This window comes from Alligator mississippiensis, chromosome 1 (genome assembly GCF_030867095.1).
Source record: "Alligator mississippiensis isolate rAllMis1 chromosome 1, rAllMis1, whole genome shotgun sequence".
Taxonomy (NCBI): domain Eukaryota; kingdom Metazoa; phylum Chordata; order Crocodylia; family Alligatoridae; genus Alligator; species Alligator mississippiensis.
In genome coordinates this window covers 8,362,105-8,381,728 of record NC_081824.1, presented here as the reverse complement: position 1 = coordinate 8,381,728, position 19,624 = coordinate 8,362,105, and the positions used below count along the sequence as shown (strand labels likewise).

General features: G+C 51.2%; 1 protein-coding gene across 1 annotated transcript; it reads right to left on the bottom strand.

The window, feature by feature from the left end:
• Positions 1 to 3,152: 3,152 nt before the first annotated feature.
• LOC102573401 (squalene synthase) lies at positions 3,153 to 17,809 on the bottom strand. The gene is made up of 8 exons (XM_014610226.3): positions 17,684 to 17,809; positions 17,145 to 17,242; positions 13,181 to 13,364; positions 10,196 to 10,324; positions 9,636 to 9,827; positions 7,270 to 7,446; positions 6,556 to 6,708; positions 3,153 to 4,159 (listed from the first exon to the last, which is right to left on the bottom strand). Exons 1-8 carry the CDS (start codon positions 17,774 to 17,776, stop codon positions 3,938 to 3,940), a joined length of 1,248 nt encoding a protein of 415 aa, XP_014465712.2. The 5' UTR covers positions 17,777 to 17,809; the 3' UTR covers positions 3,153 to 3,937.
• Between the last annotated feature and the right edge of the window lie 1,815 nt (positions 17,810 to 19,624).

The window sequence follows — 19,624 nt, the reverse complement described above, 5'->3', positions numbered from 1 at the left end:
CCATGTTTTTAAAGCAGGGGTATGTGACATGGCGTAGTGCCATGTCAACCAGCCTGGGTGCTGGATCAGGTGCCTGAACTAGGCTGCATGCTCCAGGACTTGTTGCAGCCTGTGACCTGGCTCTGCTGTCCAGCTGAATGGCAGGGCCAAGAGGTAGAGTACCATTGCTGCTTGTCCTTGTAACCTCCAAAAGCTTCTGCAGGGGGTATATGCAAAATTGCCCAAATGCTACTGAATCCCACAACCTGCAAGAGGTCTGGGTGCCTTGGGCTGGGATTCTCAAAAGGTAACTTGGGGGCAAGACTGGTGCAGCTAATGTGTTCTGATCAAAGCATTTTCTTGAGGGGAATCCCAGGTTCAAATCTCTGCCCTGGATAAGGGGTGTGATTCTTCATCTTGGGGACCAGTTGTAACAATTTAGCTGTTCAGTAACCTGGAGGAGGCCACTACTGGAGTCTTAGGGATGATGGTAAGGCAGGTTTCGGTGCCTCACTTAGCATGGAGATGCCCTCCTGACTGAACATGGATGCAGCCTCCTGTAGATCAAGCCTGGCTATTTGAAATGACTTTCTGCTCAATTTGCTCCTGGGGCTGCTGCTGCAGCCCAGGGATGCAGTCAAATGTGTCCGTTAAGTCTCAGGCCACTTCAGGGCTGGGGTAGTAAATGCCTTTGACACTGGCCAGTGCTCATCCTGCGCGCTGCAGATATGTGGAGCAAAAGCTCACCCCAACAGCTGGCTACTGAGAGCAGCCTTCTGCAAGGTGAAGTGGGCATGCTGGTTGGCACCAGTGGGCCAATTGGATCAGAGGTGAGGAGGGAAGAGGATGCCCCTCTGCCCAGACCATGTTCTTCACCAGCCTCTTCAGTGATGGAAGACCACAGCAGATGAACCTAGAGCAGCCTCAAATGGTGTTGGTGCATGGGAAATGTCCCTGCCTGCACCCTCACAGTGCAAATATGCACCAGGGAAGAGCTTTTTTTAGACCAGCTGAACAGGTAGGAGAGTTGTAGGACAAGCTTTCAGCTCTACTCCACCTCAGACCAGTGAGAGAGGATTGCAGCTTACCAGCTGCCTCTTGGCATGTCCAAGGAGTAGCAGCACTTCATGAACAATGCCCACAGAGGCTTATGCCTCTCTGAACTAGTTACTGCCTAAGGTAACTCCCTGCCTTGCTTTCTGCCTTCAGACTAGCATGGGTAACTACCTCCTCCAATTGAATAAAACAAATCTCTGCCAATTAATTAGTTTATTCTTGACAAGACAGGAGACTACAGAGTTAGAGAATGCTTGCTTTAACCATAGCTTAGTTCAAGTATGTACACTCCTTGACCTCCTTGCAAGGTCATGGGATGTCTCTGTGCTGTAAGTGGGTTTTACAAAGCCAAAAGGCCTTAACTGTTCACTTACAAGTAATCTTGAACATGTTTTGTCACGGCCTATGAAAGCCAGTCTTCAGTGCCCTTGCTACCACAGCAGACACTTGCTGGCTCAAAGCACCAGTCAACAGTCACTTGAACAGAGCAGACCAGGCATAAAGAGGGAAGACATGCTGCTTGTAGCATTAGGAGCTTTTTCCAACAGCCTTTAATGGAAAGCGCATCACCCAAGGATTTAATAATTAAATCCTTGGATGATGGTGTCGCTGTGGATGTAGCCTTTCTAGACTTTAAGGCCTTTGACACCGTCTCTCACCCCATCCTGATGAATAAATTAAGTAACTGCAGCACTGATGCTTGCACAGTTGGATGGGTAAAAAATTGACTGATGGGGTGCATCCAGAGAATAGTGGTGGATGGGCTGTACTCAACCTGGCAAGATGTGAGCAGTGGGGTACCCCAAGTTTGCTGATGACACTAAGATGTAGGGCAAGGTGGACACACTTGAAGGGAGAGAGAGGCTGCAACTAGATTTAGACAGACTACAAAAGTGGGCTGATGAAAATAGGATGGGGTTCAATGCAGACCAATGCAGGGTGCTGCACCTTGGGAGAAGGAATCCACAGCATATGTACAGGCTGGGGAGTTCCCTTCTTGAAAGCAGAGGTGGGAAGGGATCTTGGAGTCATTACTGACTCCAAGATGAACATGAGCCGCCAATGCCAGACCGCAGCCAGCAAGGCCACCCATACCTTGTCATGCATCCAAAGGTGTATCTCAAGCCAGTCCAGAGAAGTGATACTCCCCCTCTATGCAACTTTGGTCAGGCCACAATTGGAGTACTGCATCCAGTACTAGGCACCACACTTCAAAAGGGACATGGCCAGCCTGGAGAGGGTTCAGAGGAAGGCCACCCACTTGGTGAGGGCAGCAGGACAGGCCCTATGAGCAGAGACTGAGGGACCTGAACCTGTTCAGCCTCAGCAAGAGGAGGCTGAGGGGGCGCCTGGTGGCTGCCGACAAGCTCATCGGGGGAGATCAACAGCAAATAGGCAGAGCCCTTTTCTCCCCAGCACCACCTGGGGTGATGAGGAACAATGGTCATAAGCTGATGGAGAATAGGTTTAGGTTGGAGATCAGAAGGCAATATTTTACAGTTAGGGTGGCCAAAACCTGGAACCAACTTCCCAGGGAAGTGGTCCTCACCTCTACTTTGGGCAAATTCAAGGAGGTTGGACCATCACTTGTCTGGGGTCTTGTGAACCCAGCATTCATTCCTGCCTGTGGCAGGGGGTCAGGCTAGATGATCTGTTCAGGTCCCTTCTGACCCTAGCTACTATGAAAGCACGATATGGCTCAGTCTAGGCCCCAACAGCAGGTGGTGGTAATTGGGGGCCTATGGTTGTGTGCATTCAGGTGTCACTAATGTGAGCACCTGATGGTGGAGTAAAGGACACTAAAATAAGCTGGTTGCCATAAGAGTCTGCTTTGAACTGTAGGATGAAACCTCAAAAGGCCCAGTTTGAACAGGCATTTACTGAGATTGTGGGAAGGGACACTAGTCCTAGCACTCTGGGCAGGGGTAAAAAGATCCAGGGGCATCTCTTGAGCTACACTACACAATAGGTGATGGCCTTGTTCCAATATGATAATATTCAAACCAGACTTCTTTTTTGTTTGGGCAGGTGGGAAGGGAAAGAAATCACTACTGAATTAATGAGGTTCCCTTTGCACTCCCTGAATAGCTAAGAAAGAAGAGGGGAAACTTTGCACGTGTTGTCATTATAAAGCTGCCATTTACTGGTATTTTGGGCCTGTAAAAAGACAAAACAAAACAAGCAGCACACAGGAGTGTTTTAAAAATTACTGCATCATACAAATTGAGTCCAAACTATTCGTGACAAGTTACAAGGCCAACATCTCTGCCCAGTCTTTTAGTACAAGGGGGGGTTGTACAGATCTTCCCCATGCATCTTAGTGTTTTAAAACCATCACCACTCTTAGGCTAACAGTCAGAAGTCAGCCAGAGTTTCTTTGTGTCCTTAAGATTTCGTCTGTCATAGGACGTGCTAGGTTTCTGTTGCTGGATGGAAACATTAATATTCTGAAGCTGCTGTGGAACAGGAGATAAGAACGCGCACACACATGCACACAGGGCAGAGGAAGAGTTGGTAGAACAAGTCCCATGTCTCAGTTTTTACAGGAACAGTGAGTCCAAATTCCAAGCAGCAGCTTTATGTAAAAAAAAAATCCCAGCCAGAAAGCAGGGAAACAGTCTCCCATGAAGAAAAGGTCAAACACAAAACTTCTATCTAACTTGTTCACCTCAATGACACCAGGTTGCTGGCATGGGAAGGGTAACCACGGTCTAGCAAGCCAGCTTACCTCACAACATTTTGGGGCTAAATGGCACCTCCAGACATCCCGATTCATTCACAGCATCAGTCTCCAAGGGCACATGCTAGCTGGAAAGTCTGCAGCATAACAGCCCACCGGGAAGACACCCAGGACACAGTCCCCAACACTGCCCAACTGCCAACCTGCGGTCTCCCCCAGCCCTCAGTTCTCGCCAGCCTGAATGTACTCCTCCGACGCCTTCGACATCGCGCTAAGATACTGCCAGCTCAGCGCTGCCAAAAGCATGGCGCAGGATAGGTAGATGGGGGAATAATGGTTACGGGACACGATGGTGCTGCTGGGCAAACTCATTGTCCGGACAGAGGCGATGATCTGCTGGGTCTTGTTAGAAGAAGGGTCTGTGCTTGGGATTTTCTGGTAGATCTGAAAAAGAAAGAACCCACCAGTGAGTAAGGGAACAGGAATGTTCCACACGGTGGCATAGCCCCTCAACCGTGAAATCTTCACAAGGACCACGTCACCAGTGGGAAGCTGAGTCTACTCAAACAGGACACTACTAAGCATTAATTGCAATATGGCTGGTTCAACAACTGCATTTGGTTCACGGCCACCACATTTGCAGGTTTCTGGTCCTGCGTTTCTCCTGCAAAGGAGAGGGAGCACTTTTCCCCTGAGAACCGTGTGATATACGATATTCACTTTAGAGCCTGGTCTGCGGCCAAGTCTGAGGCACACTTGCGCATCAAAATCCTGGCACCATTACAAAGACCATTGTTTGGGACAAATGTTTATACTCTAGGGCCTTGCACAGAAGGTTTTAAATGTGACATATCAGCAGCAATAGACCAGATGTCCAGTAAAATGGTTCTTACTTCCCTGCTAACATCCTTTCAATTCCCTTTGCAGGTATGCCCTCAACATGCTGTAGCCCATCACCAGCCTTGGTACTGGGAGGTCAGGACAGCCTGGCACTAGTGAGAATCAGTGAAGCTACTAGGACATAACAGGTGGACTCAGATTTGAAACAGGTTCCTAAGCAAAGTGCAAAAGCCAGACATGTGGGTTAGTTCCCTGGCAGCAACTAGGGTTGAACAACTAAACTGCCTGCCTACTTTTGTAACCTCAATCACCTCCTTTTGTCCACTGCTCTTTCTTTTATCATATCGAACTTCTTCAGCTCTGGAGGGGCTGCCAACAATATTCCCTCTAAAGAGTAGCGGTCTGTGAGCGCGTTGCTTTGGCCTGCGAGTGCGCTGCTTCAGTCCCGTCTCCCCTTTTGGCGCAGTCCACCAGTAAGTGTCCCACAGTAAGGTAAAATTGATGCTGTGGCCCAGCCACGGGCCGGACACAATCAATTGATAGAACCAAAAGGGCGGCATCGGGGCCAGCGTGGGACGCTTACCAAAGGTAAGCTTACTCCTCACATGGGGCAGGCAGCAGCTCCCCCCTGAGGTGAGGCAAGGCAGGGATGGGGGTCGGGGCTGAGGCCTGGTGCAGGCTTCGCCAGCTCTGGGGAACTGCTCCACTCTCCAGCCCCGATGCCATGTGCCTCCTCGCTCCCCGAGGCGATGCTGGGGTGCAGAGCAGTTCCCCGGAGGCCATGGAGCCCGTGCCAGCCCCAGCCCTTGTCCCCACCTTGGGTAGGAGCTGCTACCTGCCCTGTATAAGGAGTGCCTTTTGGCAAGTGTCCCATTCTAGCTCCGGTGCCTCTGCTGCACTCCACGCCCAACTCCTCTCTGGGCGGGTGCGCAGCCTTAAAAAGTTGGTCTGAGGCAAGATTTTTACTTGTACGCAGTCACACACGCGCGCAGCTTAGAAGGAACCTTGGCTGCCAGTCTGATTGTCAGTGGTGAGGCATGTCACACTGGCTCCAGGTGCTCTGTACCACCTCCGAGTACTTCAGATGAGGGTTTTGTTTCTGTGCAGTACCCAGCACACACCTGGGGCTGCTCCGGTTAGTGCAGCAGGGCCCATGTTGCAGAACTCTACTGTGAGAAGGGTGTTTCAGAACAGGCCAGCCAAGACAAAGCTTGTAAGCCTATTACTGGGGTAGCCTGTGTCCACCACGGACACCTACCTTTTAGGAAGACATGAACTTACCAGCTAACTTAACCCAACAGAGAAATCCCTTATTAAGCTTATTAAATAAAACAACACTGTACCCATGCCAACAAACCCATGGCTGTTAAACTGTGGGGGGGTTGGGTAGAAGATCAGTTAGGACATCTTTGCTTTGCATCTGGAGGCAAGCCCTGCTCTAAAACTTGTACCAAAGACTGCCCCTGCTTGACTCAACTGTACAGGCATTTGGGCTGGAAGTCTAGGGCAGCTGGATGTGATGCTGACCCATCAATCCCTCACATGTTGTTGACTTCAGAATAGCACTCTCACAATTCTCCTATTGCAAGTGAGAGAGAGGAGAGAGCAGGGTGATCAGACAGCATTTAGAAGGACCCCTCAGCTATAGCTTTCACTTCTACAGGAGCCACACTTAAGTCCCTTTAAAATAGAAAAGCGGTTTTCGCATCAGGAAGTGCGGATGTTTCTGCTGAACAGACAGCAGATGAAGAGAAGATGACTGTCTTAAGGAAAAAGTAGCATTCCAGGACTACTGTTTTAAGTTGCTGGCTGGTGGTGTCCTGTACTTCGGTGATGGCTTGAATTGAGCAATATTGGCAGACGCAGGACAACTACTAAATGGCTGGAAGAGGTTGAAATTGGAATTGCCAACTTAGCCCTAATGGGGTATCAAAATGGGCTGAAAACAGAAAAGGTCTACATCTGAAAACAACGCATTCCGAGCAAGCCATCCCACTTACCTCTTCCACATATTGGTATATTATAGCTTTGACGGCCTGCACATTCGTGGCATCCATCATCATGGTAACAGCTTGTCCCTTCCGAATCTTCACGACACCCCTAAACACTTGTTTGTTGTTGTAACAAGCAGCCAGCGTGGCAATGGCCATCGCCTGTCGAGAAATAATAAACTCACATTTTGTAATAAAAGGTATGCAGGGCAAAACCTTGGTCTCATCAAAATCAATGGCAAAACTACAATTGGCTTCAAAGGGAACAGTGATTTGTACAGTGTAAACACACGCCTGCTTAAAAGGAGGAATCGGGGAAATGATTTTTGAAGGATCAGTCCTCACAGCAGATGCGTGAAGCAGGACAAGGGTATTACAGAGAAGAGATGCAACAGTTAGCCTTGTCCTTGAAGTATGCACAATGTTCTTGGTTTGACAGAAAAAAAAAAAAAACCCTCAAGGAACAAGTGTACCCACTTCAACCCATGAGCTTTGCATAGCTCCTGCTAAAGTTGGTTGGAGTAGCATGCTACAGAAGAGCCATTCATCAGAAGAATACCTCGTTTCTCAAGACAATAATTCAAATTCACCCATGATCACCACACCAAACTCTCTCTCAGTTGGAAATGAAAGAAGGCACAGGGCATAGGGCACAGACCCCTATGTCTGTAAGTGAGGTTGTGGGAGTAGACAGGGGGAAACCATGTGGAAGCATGAACCTACCTGTGGAATAGCACAGAAGTTGAAGACACTTTGGTTTTTGAGTCTGGACAAGTACTTGAGGACATCGGGGACATGGTGGAGAGCGTTTGTGATCAGCTCGTTCAGACACTGGACGGCCACGTCAGCGTTCTCTGGTTTGGCAAGATCCGAGAGCTTCTTGGCATACCTGCTCCAAACCTGGGGATATCAAACATACAGCAATGCCACCACTCACGTGCTTGCCATTGCACAGGTGTCCCTATGGGTTTTAACAACGTGCTTTGTTGGACTGAGGCTATAGCAGCCATCTCCCCATGGTATGAATAAAGCTATTGGGATGGGGATTTCCCCTTTGAATGATTCTCATTAGGTTACAGACACTAATAACCTGTGAACAATCTTGGGGCACTGAACGGAGCAAGACAATCTCTGTGGAGAACAAAGAGGATGCTTTTCTGCACAACATCCAGCGTCCTTGGAGATGTGCAACTCATGCACATACCCCTGGTGATTGGGGGCACACCCAGTGTGTAAGAGCGAGGTTCTCATCAGCAGTGATCAACGGAACACCACCCGTGTCCTCTGCATTTAGCCCAGGATGAGGGATGGAGCTGCCCCAACAACATCCCTGTTTCCTCCCTACGCCACCCACCACACAAGGACTTGAAGGCAAGGAGAATGGAAGAATAGCATTTAATCTCACTGCACATGCACAAAGGATCAGACCGCTTGCTATAATAAATGGCTTGTGTACATTGCATAGTAGTGCTGTGTCCTCTCACAGTTCTAGATGAAGTACTTTATTGCAAGCCTTGGCCATTTTCAAGAGGCCTGGATCAAGCTGCTGAAGTCCCAAAGCCTATTTCTGAGGAATCATAGAATGACCCTTTGCGGATGCGACAATTAGCTTAGTCTATGTAAAAGGAAGCTATCAACATGTCTAACTGAATAAGATGAAATTAAAAACAGAGCACAAAGCCTGAACAGAGAACAATAATGGAAGGCCATACACTAAATAATCCAAATACAGTATATCATAGCTTTCACTTACAATAACTGATGTAACCAAATTTATTAGGTGCTGTTTTGCTATAATAGATACAATTTGTGTTAAGTTTTTGGAAGTTGTAAAAAAATTTTTTTTTTTTAATTTTTAAAATAGCAGTCTTGTTTATGAACAACCATAAATTTTGTGGAAGAGAAAAATCAGGAGGGCAAGCAGTATTCCATAATGCTGAAGGAAGGAGGTAAGAATCCTTCTCTCCAAATGTGCGATTTTGACAGAAACATAAATCCAAACTGACTGATCTCTTTCATGTCCACAGGAAAACTGATTCAGTCCAGTTCCAAAAGTTTCAGCAAAACAAATGATAATAAAAAACAGTAAGAAGCCATTCATTTGAACGTTAGACTCAGCCATCTATGTGGCTGGAGGGGTCCTGGGATACAGGCTGGAGGGAAATTTAGAGAACTCAGCAAATTCAAGACCTGCTTCCCAACCTGAATGCCACCCTCCGCCCACCTCTTAAATCTCCAGCTGGCTTAAGTGAGAATCCATGTTGTGCTGTCACAGGCAGCCAGACTTTGGGATAAAGGTCTGTTTTTGTGTTCTGAAGTGCAAGCAAATAAAAGGTTGGGCTGTAGACCTGTTTCTGCCTCTTATCAGTAGCCAGCCTGCAAGATCACCTGTAATATGGATAAGAAATTGCTTGAAAAAGAAAAAGCCATTATTGTGGTGGAAGATAAAAGTGGCACGTAGCCACAGGATGCAAAGGAGCATCCATACATTTGGACCACAACACAGCTTAATCCCACAGAAAGATCAAGTCCTGACTTGGGCCTTGGAGATGACTTGCAAAAATCTTAACCACTGGGTAACAAGGATCTCGGCAATCCCAATTGGCAGGTGCGCGGCTGACATTGCAGTTAAGCATGATTGCAACAAATTTACGGCTAACCTGGTCTGCTTAAGATACAGCCAGTAGCCTTATTTGAAGATCAACAGAAGAGCATGCTCAACCACAATGCATCTGCTCCAGATCCCAGCCATAACACTGTGTGTGTGCCAGGAAAAGGAATTTCATGATTTATCATGGAGTTTCACAGATTTCCTACCACGAGCGAGCCCGTCTCACTCTCCCACATCTCTTAAGAAAACTAAGGTTAGACAACAAAGCCGACATTACTGGGACCAGGAAACATCCTACCTACCTTATGAACACCCCTGCTCCTGTAGCAGGCTACTGTTTCTTCTAATATTTACCCACACTGCTTTATGCAGAGCAGACCACAGTCTCTGAACTGGTCAGACTCTCCTTTTCAGATGAGTTGCCTCATCGCAACAATACACTGGAAATGCCCATCTATGAAGTGGTGGTTTCCTTTACCTCTCTGGGCCAGAATTCCCTTCCCTCCAGCTGGTCCTGCAAATAATCACGAATGATGTTGGTTTTCTGCAGGAAAAGCCCCATGGAATTTGCAAGCTCCACGTCCTGTCCTACGATAGGGTCTTCAAGCTCCGAAGCAGAGAAGAGACGGGAAAGACCAATCCCTACCAGTCCGGCAACATAGTGGCAATACTGCAACATTTGGGGAGGAAAACAAAAAAAAAAAAGAGTTCTGAGAAATGTATCTTCAAGAGTTCCTGAGGTTTCAAGAAAATTAGCAGTTACTCAACCGGCTTATTCTGGGCAGCTCTGTGGGACTTTCCCCAGAATAATTCCCCTGTTTGCCCATCAAACCTGGCTGGACCAATGCCACTGACACTTAGGTACCATTCCTGACCCCAGAGCACCAGGCAACAAGTACACCCTGGCACAGCTGCCTTTGCTGAACAGAAAACAACCTCCCATCATGAATGTGCTTGTGCAGGAGGCCAGGCAAGGCCTCTAGCTGGGGCTGTGCACATTGCCCCGAGCTGGTTTCTTCACCGCTCAGACATCCCTACCTTGTCCCAGTCCTGCACGGAGTTGATCTTCTTTTCCAAGTACTCCGCCATTCCCACTCCCATCTTACGACAAACATCAGTGATCACATCCTGATACACCTCAGCCAGGTTCCTGAACTCCAAGGAGATCTACAGCAGAAACCACAAGGAGATATGCACAGTGCCAAAGCAAAGCTGGGTCTGGCATTCATAAACAGACTAGGAACAAGCAACACAGGGACTGTTTAGTAGGTTCTTCTCCTGCTCTCGCTGTTGACTAAACTCCAATTGACTGAAGATGGTGCAGGACCAAGGCCTTGTGTGCAGTGAACACATGCTCAACAGCTCCTTTGACCATCGCTCAGATGCTGCGCGTATCTTCCTGATGGCATGTGACTTGGGCCTGTTTCACTTGGGAGTCCACAAAATAAGGAAGGTACAAAATAAAATTGTAGGGCACCACATGCAACTTATGGGAAAGCCCTGTCAGAGGACTGCTTGGTGAAGCAGCAAGAACAGACTCCCAGTGTTTGACTCCCTACCATCTAGCACTTTCTCAAGATCATGCTCTCTCCAGACTTTAGTATGTGCCAGTTGCAGTGGGCCTTTTCTTCATGAAAAGCAGCAGTCACTGCACCAGGACCCAGGAGACTGCAGCTCTATTCTCAGCTCTACCCAGCTGGCTGGGTGACACCAGGCAAGTCACTGCCACTCTGTGCTACAGTTTCTTCTTATATGAGCTAGTGACAGCGATAACTACTTTCTTTGTACACACCCCATTTTTTTTTTTTTTTTTTAAGAGGAAAAAAATCTACTGATGAAATATGCCGTACGTAGATACTGTTGTTTGACAGTTTCTGGTAGATATTACTCTTTAAGAGTTTCTAGGCATAGGCGAATTAGTGAATGGGCAAGCTGGCCATGAGCCCAGGGGCCCCGGCCCCAAGATCCTCATCAGCGGGGAAGTGAAAGCCAGTTTTAATTAAACTCGGCACCCATTTTTGGCACCAAGTTTAGAACTGCGGCTTTCACCTTGGCTTCCCTGGGAGCTGGAAGCGGGGCTCCTCCACCAATAAGGTGGACTCGGAACAGGCTGGGGTCCAGCTACAGAGCTGTGCTGTGCCTTTGTAGGCGGCAGTGCTGGGAGGGCCTTGGGGGCTACAGCCCCCCCAAATTCATCTTAGCCCCCCACAGCCACCACTCCCAGTGCCACCACCTGCCTGAAGAGATGTGGCGCAGCACTCCTGGCCCAGCCCAGCTGCCCCTCTGCATCTGCAAGGCTGCACGGGACGGCCAGGCAGCAGCTCCCTGTAGGTAAGTGTAACAGGGGCCAGGCAGGGAGCTGTGGGTGACTGGGGGGCTGCCTCCGTGTAATCCAGTGATGGAGGGGGAGGTCTTGTGAAGGGAAAGTGCATGCCTGTCCATCCCTTACATGCGCATGTGTCTATCTGCCTCTGTGTGTCCATGTGTAGAGTGAAAGCAGAGTGTACGTGCACGTTGGACTGTAGCTGGGGCAGGGAGCAGAGAGAAGAGGTGGGCATGTGCCCCCCAGCCTAGTGGGATCCACCCAGCCTCCCCTGCCAGCACTAGGAGGGAAAAAGGGGCCTCTGTCCCCACTCCTGAAGCCCAGCTCCCGCCAGGAGAGGGGGGCCTCCAATTTTGTGCTTGCCCAGGGCCCCAGTATATATGAATCCATCTCTGTTTCTAGAAGATCTGTATCAAAATGGCATTGTATTTTGCAATAAAGTTTTGAACATAGCATCTGCATTGCAAAATGGCATCTGTATCAAAATTGCAATGAGGTTTTGAACATGTACTGGAGTCCCTAAAGAGCCAGAGGGTGTAACTAGCCAGAATATTTCAGAGAATAGCATCCCCTTCAGTACCTTTTTCAAAGACTAGACCTACTAAATTATTAACATGTTTGCCCACCTCTATTGTAGTGACATTCCTGAATCTGAATGCCAAGAACTTTTCTTGAAAGCAAGGACATCAACACCTATTCTTGGTAGGTGGTTCATGGCTACCAATGAATATCTGGAATTTCAGAGAGGCCTGAGGAACCCAAATTCCATGGACTATCAGGATACTTTGAAAATCCCGGCCTCAATATCAAGTTACCATGGGCTGGGCAACAGAAATGATCCCACGCTCCCTTATAAAAATACCAAGCCCAAGACTGCAGTGGAAGTCATGTGCAAGCCTTGAACTGTATGAAGAAAATTTCCATGCGCATTCTCAGCTGCTTCATCAGTTGCAAATACTGGGAAGGAGGTGGGGGCTAATTTTAAGGGACAGTAGCTATTATGGAGCCTGCCCCAAGGTTTATTGACTGATCACACAGATCCTTCCATTCCCTTGTATATCTAATTCACAATTATGCCGGAGGAATTCTGTGCAGATCTGGAGAGTTGTAATTCAGGAAACTTGTGCTACTGCTCCATGTGGTTTTATGCACTCCCTCCCAACCAACATCTTAGTGCCTCAGCAGAACAGCTTCTGGGTACCAGGCAATGCAAGTGTGGACTTGGGTTGTGGCAAGCCTGCTTAAAGCAGGGTGTCAGAATGGTGAGAGGTGCGGGCTTCTGTTCTTTCAAGTACAGCCTGGCACGTCTAAGCTGGGAAGCACCTGGGACAATTCAGAAATACGCAAACAGAGCTGTCTTCTGCATCTCTCACCCATATTTTGTTCAAACAGCAAACCCAGTAACACTTAAGCAGGGACTGCCAATGACGAAGTCCTCAGCAGTTGACATGTAACCATCACACCAGGGGTGCTATGCTCTGGCTCAGGCCAAAACCATTTTTAGTGCTCATCAAGTGTGCACAAACAGTGACCATATAGCTCAGGAGGGGCAGACCATTTACCCATAGTGGGACTCAGGACTAGATCAGGCTGGGTCTGATCCTGTTGGATCAAGATGCAAGAAGGCCTGATAAGGGTACCTATAAGAGTTAACTCACAAGCTACTGTGGTGAGGGTGGAAGTGAGGGCTGAGGGCTTACCGTGGGGAAGTCCTCCAGTACTTGCTTGTCCTTCTCCTTGCTTTCGGTGTACCTCCACTCTGGCTGATACAGGTAGGAGTGGAACTCGTGCAGCATTGGGACTTTAGTTTCTAAACTGATGGTCATGTCATCTTCTATGGTGTCCAGGGCTCGGAGAACCAAATAGAATATGCAAACGGCATGACTGCAGGGGAAGGAGAAGTGTAACACATGACTCAAATGTTCCCTATTAGACAGGCAAGCAGCTAAAGATCATCCTGTGGCTATGGCAACAAATAAGAGACTGTCAGCTCTGCACATCATTTCCACGCTTTCGGGAAAAGAATGCATGAAGAAAGACAGGCTCAAATCATAACATTCAGACCTTTATTTCTAACACGTTGAGTCTTTGGGAATGATCACATGCAAAAAACTTTCTTTCAGATCCCTCCATAGCAGAAGGGGATCCACAAATTAAATTCTGAGGCCAAATGTAATCACTTGCAATCACCCATCTGTCTTTAAATATACATCTACCTACTGGTAACCCTTACAATACTGGTATCTCTTGAGATAATGCCGTGGCAGTCATTATAGACATTTAAGGACATATGCATGGAAGTACAGCATACTCTACATAAGACTCAAGGGTAAAAAAAAAAAAAGAGGGCTACATACTTAACCTGGAGTTCAAATTTAACATCAACAGACATTGCATGTACTCAGCTATGTACACCTGGTTATGCCCTAGTACAGAGCAACTACCTTGCCCTTCATGACAGGAAGATTCAATGTATTCAATCAAACAGCTGTCTATTAGCAGCTAGCTAGCTACTCAAATCCTTGTCTGTGCACCAGTAATTTTGCAGCTCTTGCTTGGAAGTGGAGAGGTGCCCATCAGTTTCCCCAATTATTAGGCAGTTCAGTGGAGTACAAGTAGACGGCTTCCTTGGGGCACATCTTTACCATGTAGGACAAGATGCAATTTTGTACTACCAAATTCCATACAGCATCTGCTGCTCCAATATTTGAAGTTATTCAGTTCCTTCTGCAGGACGTGCTCATCCTAGCTTGTGCTACTGGTAACTTTTCTTAGCATCCCCCTGTATTTTGCCCCAGGTCATTAAAGAAAGTATTACACAGGAGCCTGGTACGTTACTAATGCAATCTCCTTCTACCCTTCCCAACACAACCTGCTGTCATCTTTTGCATACATCTACCAGCCTTGCTCTAATCCCCAGCTTTTCCAGTTATACTGATCATTTCCAATCTGGCACCATATCAAATGCTTTACTGAAGTCTTAGTGTTATTGCTGCAGCCCAGATCAAATACTTATGTCCAGACAAATTACGACATTCTGCATGTAACTAGAACTTTTACAATCTCTGCTCTCTCCTATGCCTGATAAAGGGTGTGCGTGCACAAGAGCTTGCAAATAATAAAATAATTTGTTTACAAATATCTAGTTGGCTTAATAGAAGAGACCACCTCTTCCATGACTTCCGAATTCCTTATGACATTCTGCAAGCATTTCCCTTTTTAGGGCTGACAAATCCACTCCAGGTTTGTCAAACGCTAATAACAACTTCAAGTGCCTTTAACCTTTATGTCAAGAAGTGACTTATAAGCTTGCACTTGAAATCTTAGCTCCAATGGGCAGATGCCAGGGACACTTGCAATGTTCAAGTTCCAGTGTGCATTGTTGGCCACTGCCTCTTTTCAACACAGGTTTTAATACATTTACCAGTAAAACTACTGTATCATTAACACAATGACATGCAATGCAGATGCAGACCTCTGATGGCAGCCCAAAGTCCTGCTGTATTGACATAGCCACGCTGCTACCAAATCTGGGGAGACTCAGGCAGGGTGGCAATAAAACTGAAATCACCCAAACTCAGCAGCATTAGGACCCAGGGGCTGTAACCATTGTAAAAGCTTGATGGCAGGGAGAAGCTGCTGCAGATAAAGGAAAGTGGGAAAAACAGGAACTGCTGTGTGGACACCCCTCCAGTTCCCCTTTGACACTGCCTTGCAGCTCATTTCCAAGGGGCACTAAAACTAAAACCAGAAAGAAGAGGCATTTAGTGAGATTAAGAGCGCCTCCAAGGGGAAGCTCCTGTGCTTTAAATTCACAGCCCAATTCACTTCTGCAAGAGCTTCCCTAGGACAAAACACCCGCCTGGAGGGAAGGGAGGGGAAGCTGCGATGCCTCCCTCTGCAGCAGCTCCTGCCATTCTGTAAGCAACAAAAGGGACCAAGACAAGAACAGGACTGGGGGGGCCCAGAGCAGGGATGAGGACCATGAGCTGGGGTCCTGCTGCTCAGATCCAGGCATTCGCTGATCCACCCGCTTCCAGTCACTGCCCTAAAACTCAGAATCCCGTTTCAAAAGAAATGGTAAGTTGTCTGCAGATTCTGAATCCTGCCTCTACGCCGCCCCGATGTGGGGTTTCAGGCATATCACCAGCTCTCTGAGCCCAGGCCAGGCCTGCCTTCCCTCTACACCAAAACCTCAAAATCCCAGAAACAACAACAGCTAATTGGGAAAGCAAGAGATACTGGTTCCAGCCCTGAGATTATAAATATAATCCGCCAAGTATGATATAATAAGGATAATGCCCGCTACAAAGGGAGGCTGCAAGAATTAATTAGCTATACCTTGTGTCTCACATTAGGAATTAAGCATTAAATGAAGACAGAGCATGAGTCAGCTGAGATCATAATAAGCAATTAAGTATTATAAAATCATAGGGAAGTGGCTGGATCATAGCTTTTCACTGCTAAAATTTAAACCTCTGGTTGTTTTTATTGGGGGGGGGGGGGGGGGAGGTTGTAGAGCTAGAATTATACATGGGGCATCAGCTGAACTCTGCCCTTAACATGCATGTGTGTAAGCCTGTGCAGCACTGCAGAAAATGCCGGCCCTAAACTACTGCTAAGAAAAAAGGGATGCAGAAGTATCACCTGCCCAAATCCTTAATTCTGAAATTTGGGTATTTGTGACTCACGTGCTCCGACAGGGATGATCCTGCCACAGGCAGGGGGCCGGACTAGTCCCTTCCAGCCCGACTTCTCTGCCTTTCTGCTGACCCAGGGCTGTTCAGTGGCTATCAAACCCTGAAGGTGCCTCAGCTCCCCAGGCCCTCCCTTATCTGTTCAGATAGAGCATCAGGCAGTCCTGCTTCTCTGCACGTCCCAAGCAACTCCTGCTTTCCACCCTGAACTGTGACACGGTGTTTCTATGCCTTGCAGCCCTGCTACTCTGCAAATCCGTGAGCATCCCCCACCCCCAACAAACACCTTTTCAAGGGATTCAAGCCCAAAAGGGAAAAGGCCCGGTTGCACCGAACACTTGCACGCAGCGACCCAAAACACCCCTAGCACACGATGAGCTGCAACAGGTGGGTTTGCAGGCGACAAAGCGGGAACGAGAGCAGAAAGCGACGGCAACGGGAGCACGAGGTCGAGCCACCAACTGGAGCTCAACCCTGGCACGTTTCAAGGAGCCTTTTTTTAAGCCACGTGGGAGAGATCAGCGAAGAAAGCGGAGATCCAGGTCCACGAAGCACACGAGGGAGGCCAGGAGGGTGGCGTACGGGATACGACGTTTGCTCGGGGCGGGAAATCGGGGTTGTTTCTCGGTTTTCGTGGCTTTCCTCAGCCGCCGTGCGCGCGGCAGGGCCGGGAGACGCAGAAGCAGCAGATCCTGGGATTGGGAGTGCAAAAGCTTACGAAGGCCCCAAAATCAGATCGGCGGGTGGGACAACACCACGCAGCTGGGCGCTGCCGGGGGTGGCGTCTCCAGACCCAGGGAGGGGACCCGCTTACACGGGAGGAGGCGCATCCAAATACAGGGCCAGGCCTTACACGGCGGGCGGCAGAGGCCGCGCAGCTCCAAGCAAGCAAACAGGCAGCCCCAACCCGGGGGGCTGCCGACCCCTTCCCCGGCATCCAGCTCCCCGTGGGGGGCTCGGCTCTCACCGCAGCTCGCCGTCCAGCGCCTGGATGACGGCGGCGAAGCTCCGGCTGGTCTGGTTGAGGTGCTGGTAGCAGGCGCGCAGGCTGGCGCGCGGCGGGTCCTGCGGGCAGAGCAGAGGGGACTGCTGGGCGCGGGGCCGCGACGGGCAGGCGCCGGGGGCCGCCGGGCAGCAGCAGCAGCGGGGCCGCGGACGCCCCCCCAGCAGCCGTGCCGGGGAGCAGGGCCCGGGCGCCCGCGGCGGGGACAGCGCCAGGCCGCGCTTCAGCAGCCAGGCCGCCTTCGTGCTGGCCGCCATGGGGGCGGGGCGGGCGCCCCCGCGGGCCCCGCCCCCTTTCAACCCCGTGCTGCCCGCCGTGCCCCAAGCCCCTGTGTTAACCCTCGCGCCGCCGGACCCTGCACCCCCCCTACCTACCCAGACCCCCCCGCGGCTGCTGACATGGGGGGGGGGCAGCATCCCCCCCGCGCATGCTCACACCTGAGGCAAGGGGCACTCATGCACCCCCCACCCCCGGGTAAATCCCTGCCCCCTCGCCCCGCACACCTTGCCCACGGCGGTGCCAGCGGGGGCCAGGCGGAAGCGCAGCAGGTTGCAGAGCTCGGCGGGGCGGCCCAGCCAGCGCCACACACGCTCCATGACCCCAGCGCCGCGCAGCGCCGCGCAGCACCGCACCGCAGCCTAGAGCCGCCTGGCCCCGCCCCCGCGCCTCCGCCTCAGCCTATGGGCGGCCCCGCTGCAGGGCTCGCGGGCCGGCCGGCGCGCCGGTTGGTCGGCGGCTTCTCGCACCAGGAAGACGCCGGCCAATGGGCGAGCGGCCGAGCTGGCCTGACGGCCGTTGGGGACCACGGTGATTGGTGCGGAGGGATGGGGGGCGGGGAGGGAGAGACGCCGGGTTTCTTAAAGGGACCGCGCGGGGGGGGAAGGGCACACCCCCGCAGTGATGAGCACACGCACCTGGCAGTGCTGCCTTCTGCAAGGACACGCCAGTGCCCTCTGCACAGACACCCCCCCCCCACACACACACACACGCATGGGCACCCGCAGTGCCCCCCCCCCACAACCCAGTGCCCCGCAGTGCCCCCCACGACACCCCCCAGGGAATGGGCAGAGGTCATGGCGGGACCCTGGCACGGCTCTACGAGCGCTCGCGGTGCTCTGGCGGGGTGCCGCAGGACTGGAAAAGGGCCCGTGGGGTCCCCGTTTTCACAGAAGGGAGGAAGAAGTGGGGGGAGGCGGGCACGCTAGAAGGGAGGGACCGGATACACCTGGACCTGCACAGGGGGCGGGGGGGAACAGGATGGGTTCAGCACGGGCAAGTGCACGGTGCTGCAGCTGCGGGGGAAGAACCAGCAGCACACCCGCACGCGGGGGGCTCTCTGCTCGGCAGCGCAGAGGCGGAAAGAGACCTTGGAGTCATTACTGATGCCACAATGAACGTGGGCCGGCAGTGCGGGGACGCGGTCAGGAAGGACAACCGCACCTTGTCGTGCGTCCTCAGATGCATCTCGAGCAGGGCCAAGGAGGTGATCCTCCCCTCTATGCCCCACTGGTCAGGCCGCAGGTGGAGTACTGCGTCCAGTCCTGGACACCCCCCGATCTCCCCCCCCAGTCCTCCCCTACACAGACCCCCCATGCACAGACACCCCCCATGGACACCCCTCAGGCCCCCCCACACGGACCCCCCATGCCCTCCCCACAGACAACCCCAGTGCCCCCCACACCCCCCCCAGTGCTCCCCTGCACAAACACCCCCCAGTGCCCCCCACAGACTCCCCAGTGCCCCCCTCTGCAAGGACCCCCCAGTGTCGCCCCCTGCATGGACACCCCCACACAGACCACCCAGTGGTCCTCCACAAACACCCCCAGTGCCCCTCCACACAGACACCCCAGCACCCCACTCCAAAAGGACCTCCCAGTGCCCCGTCACACAGACCCCCCAGTGCCTCCACATGGACACCTCAGTGCCCCCCACCAGACCCCCCAGTGCCCCTCCCACACACAGACCCCCCCCAGTGCCCCACTCCAAAGGGACCTCCCAGTGCCCCGTCACACAGACCCCCCAGTGTCTCCCCATGGACACCCCAGTGCCCCCCACACAGACACCCCACAGTGTCCCACTCCAAAAGGACCTCCCATTGCCCCATCACACAGACCCCCCAGTGCCCCCCCATAGGCACCCCCATGCCCCCCTCACAGACACCCCCTAGTGGCCGCCCACATGGACACATTGACACGTGTCCCCCCATGACTGCCCTGTGCTGGGCTCTGCTCTGCCAGGCCCTGCTGCCACCGCACACGAAGCAGCCGTGGTGTGAGATATTTCCAGGTCACTGATAAAAATGGTGCGACGCCCGGTACCGAGCACCGTGCACCGTGTCTGGACCCTCTCCCCTCGGTGCGGCTTCCCCGGGGACCGCTCGTTTTGGAGGCTGGTCACCTGCATTTTATAGAGAGCGCGAAGCCCTGACCGTTCAGTCACGGTGT

Bases quoted from the DNA above. Each gene is read 5' to 3' on its own strand.
- LOC102573401 (XM_014610226.3), bottom strand. From the start codon at position 17,776: ATGGAGCGTGTGTGGCGCTGGCTGGGCCGCCCCGCCGAGCTCTGCAAC. The intron at 7,447-9,635 runs GTAAAGGAAACC...TGATATCCCCAG, and splicing joins GGGAATTCTGGCCCAGAGAG to GTTTGGAGCAGGTATGCCAA. The intron at 6,709-7,269 runs GTAGGTTCATGC...ATTTCTCGACAG, and splicing joins ACTTCTGTGCTATTCCACAG to GCGATGGCCATTGCCACGCT.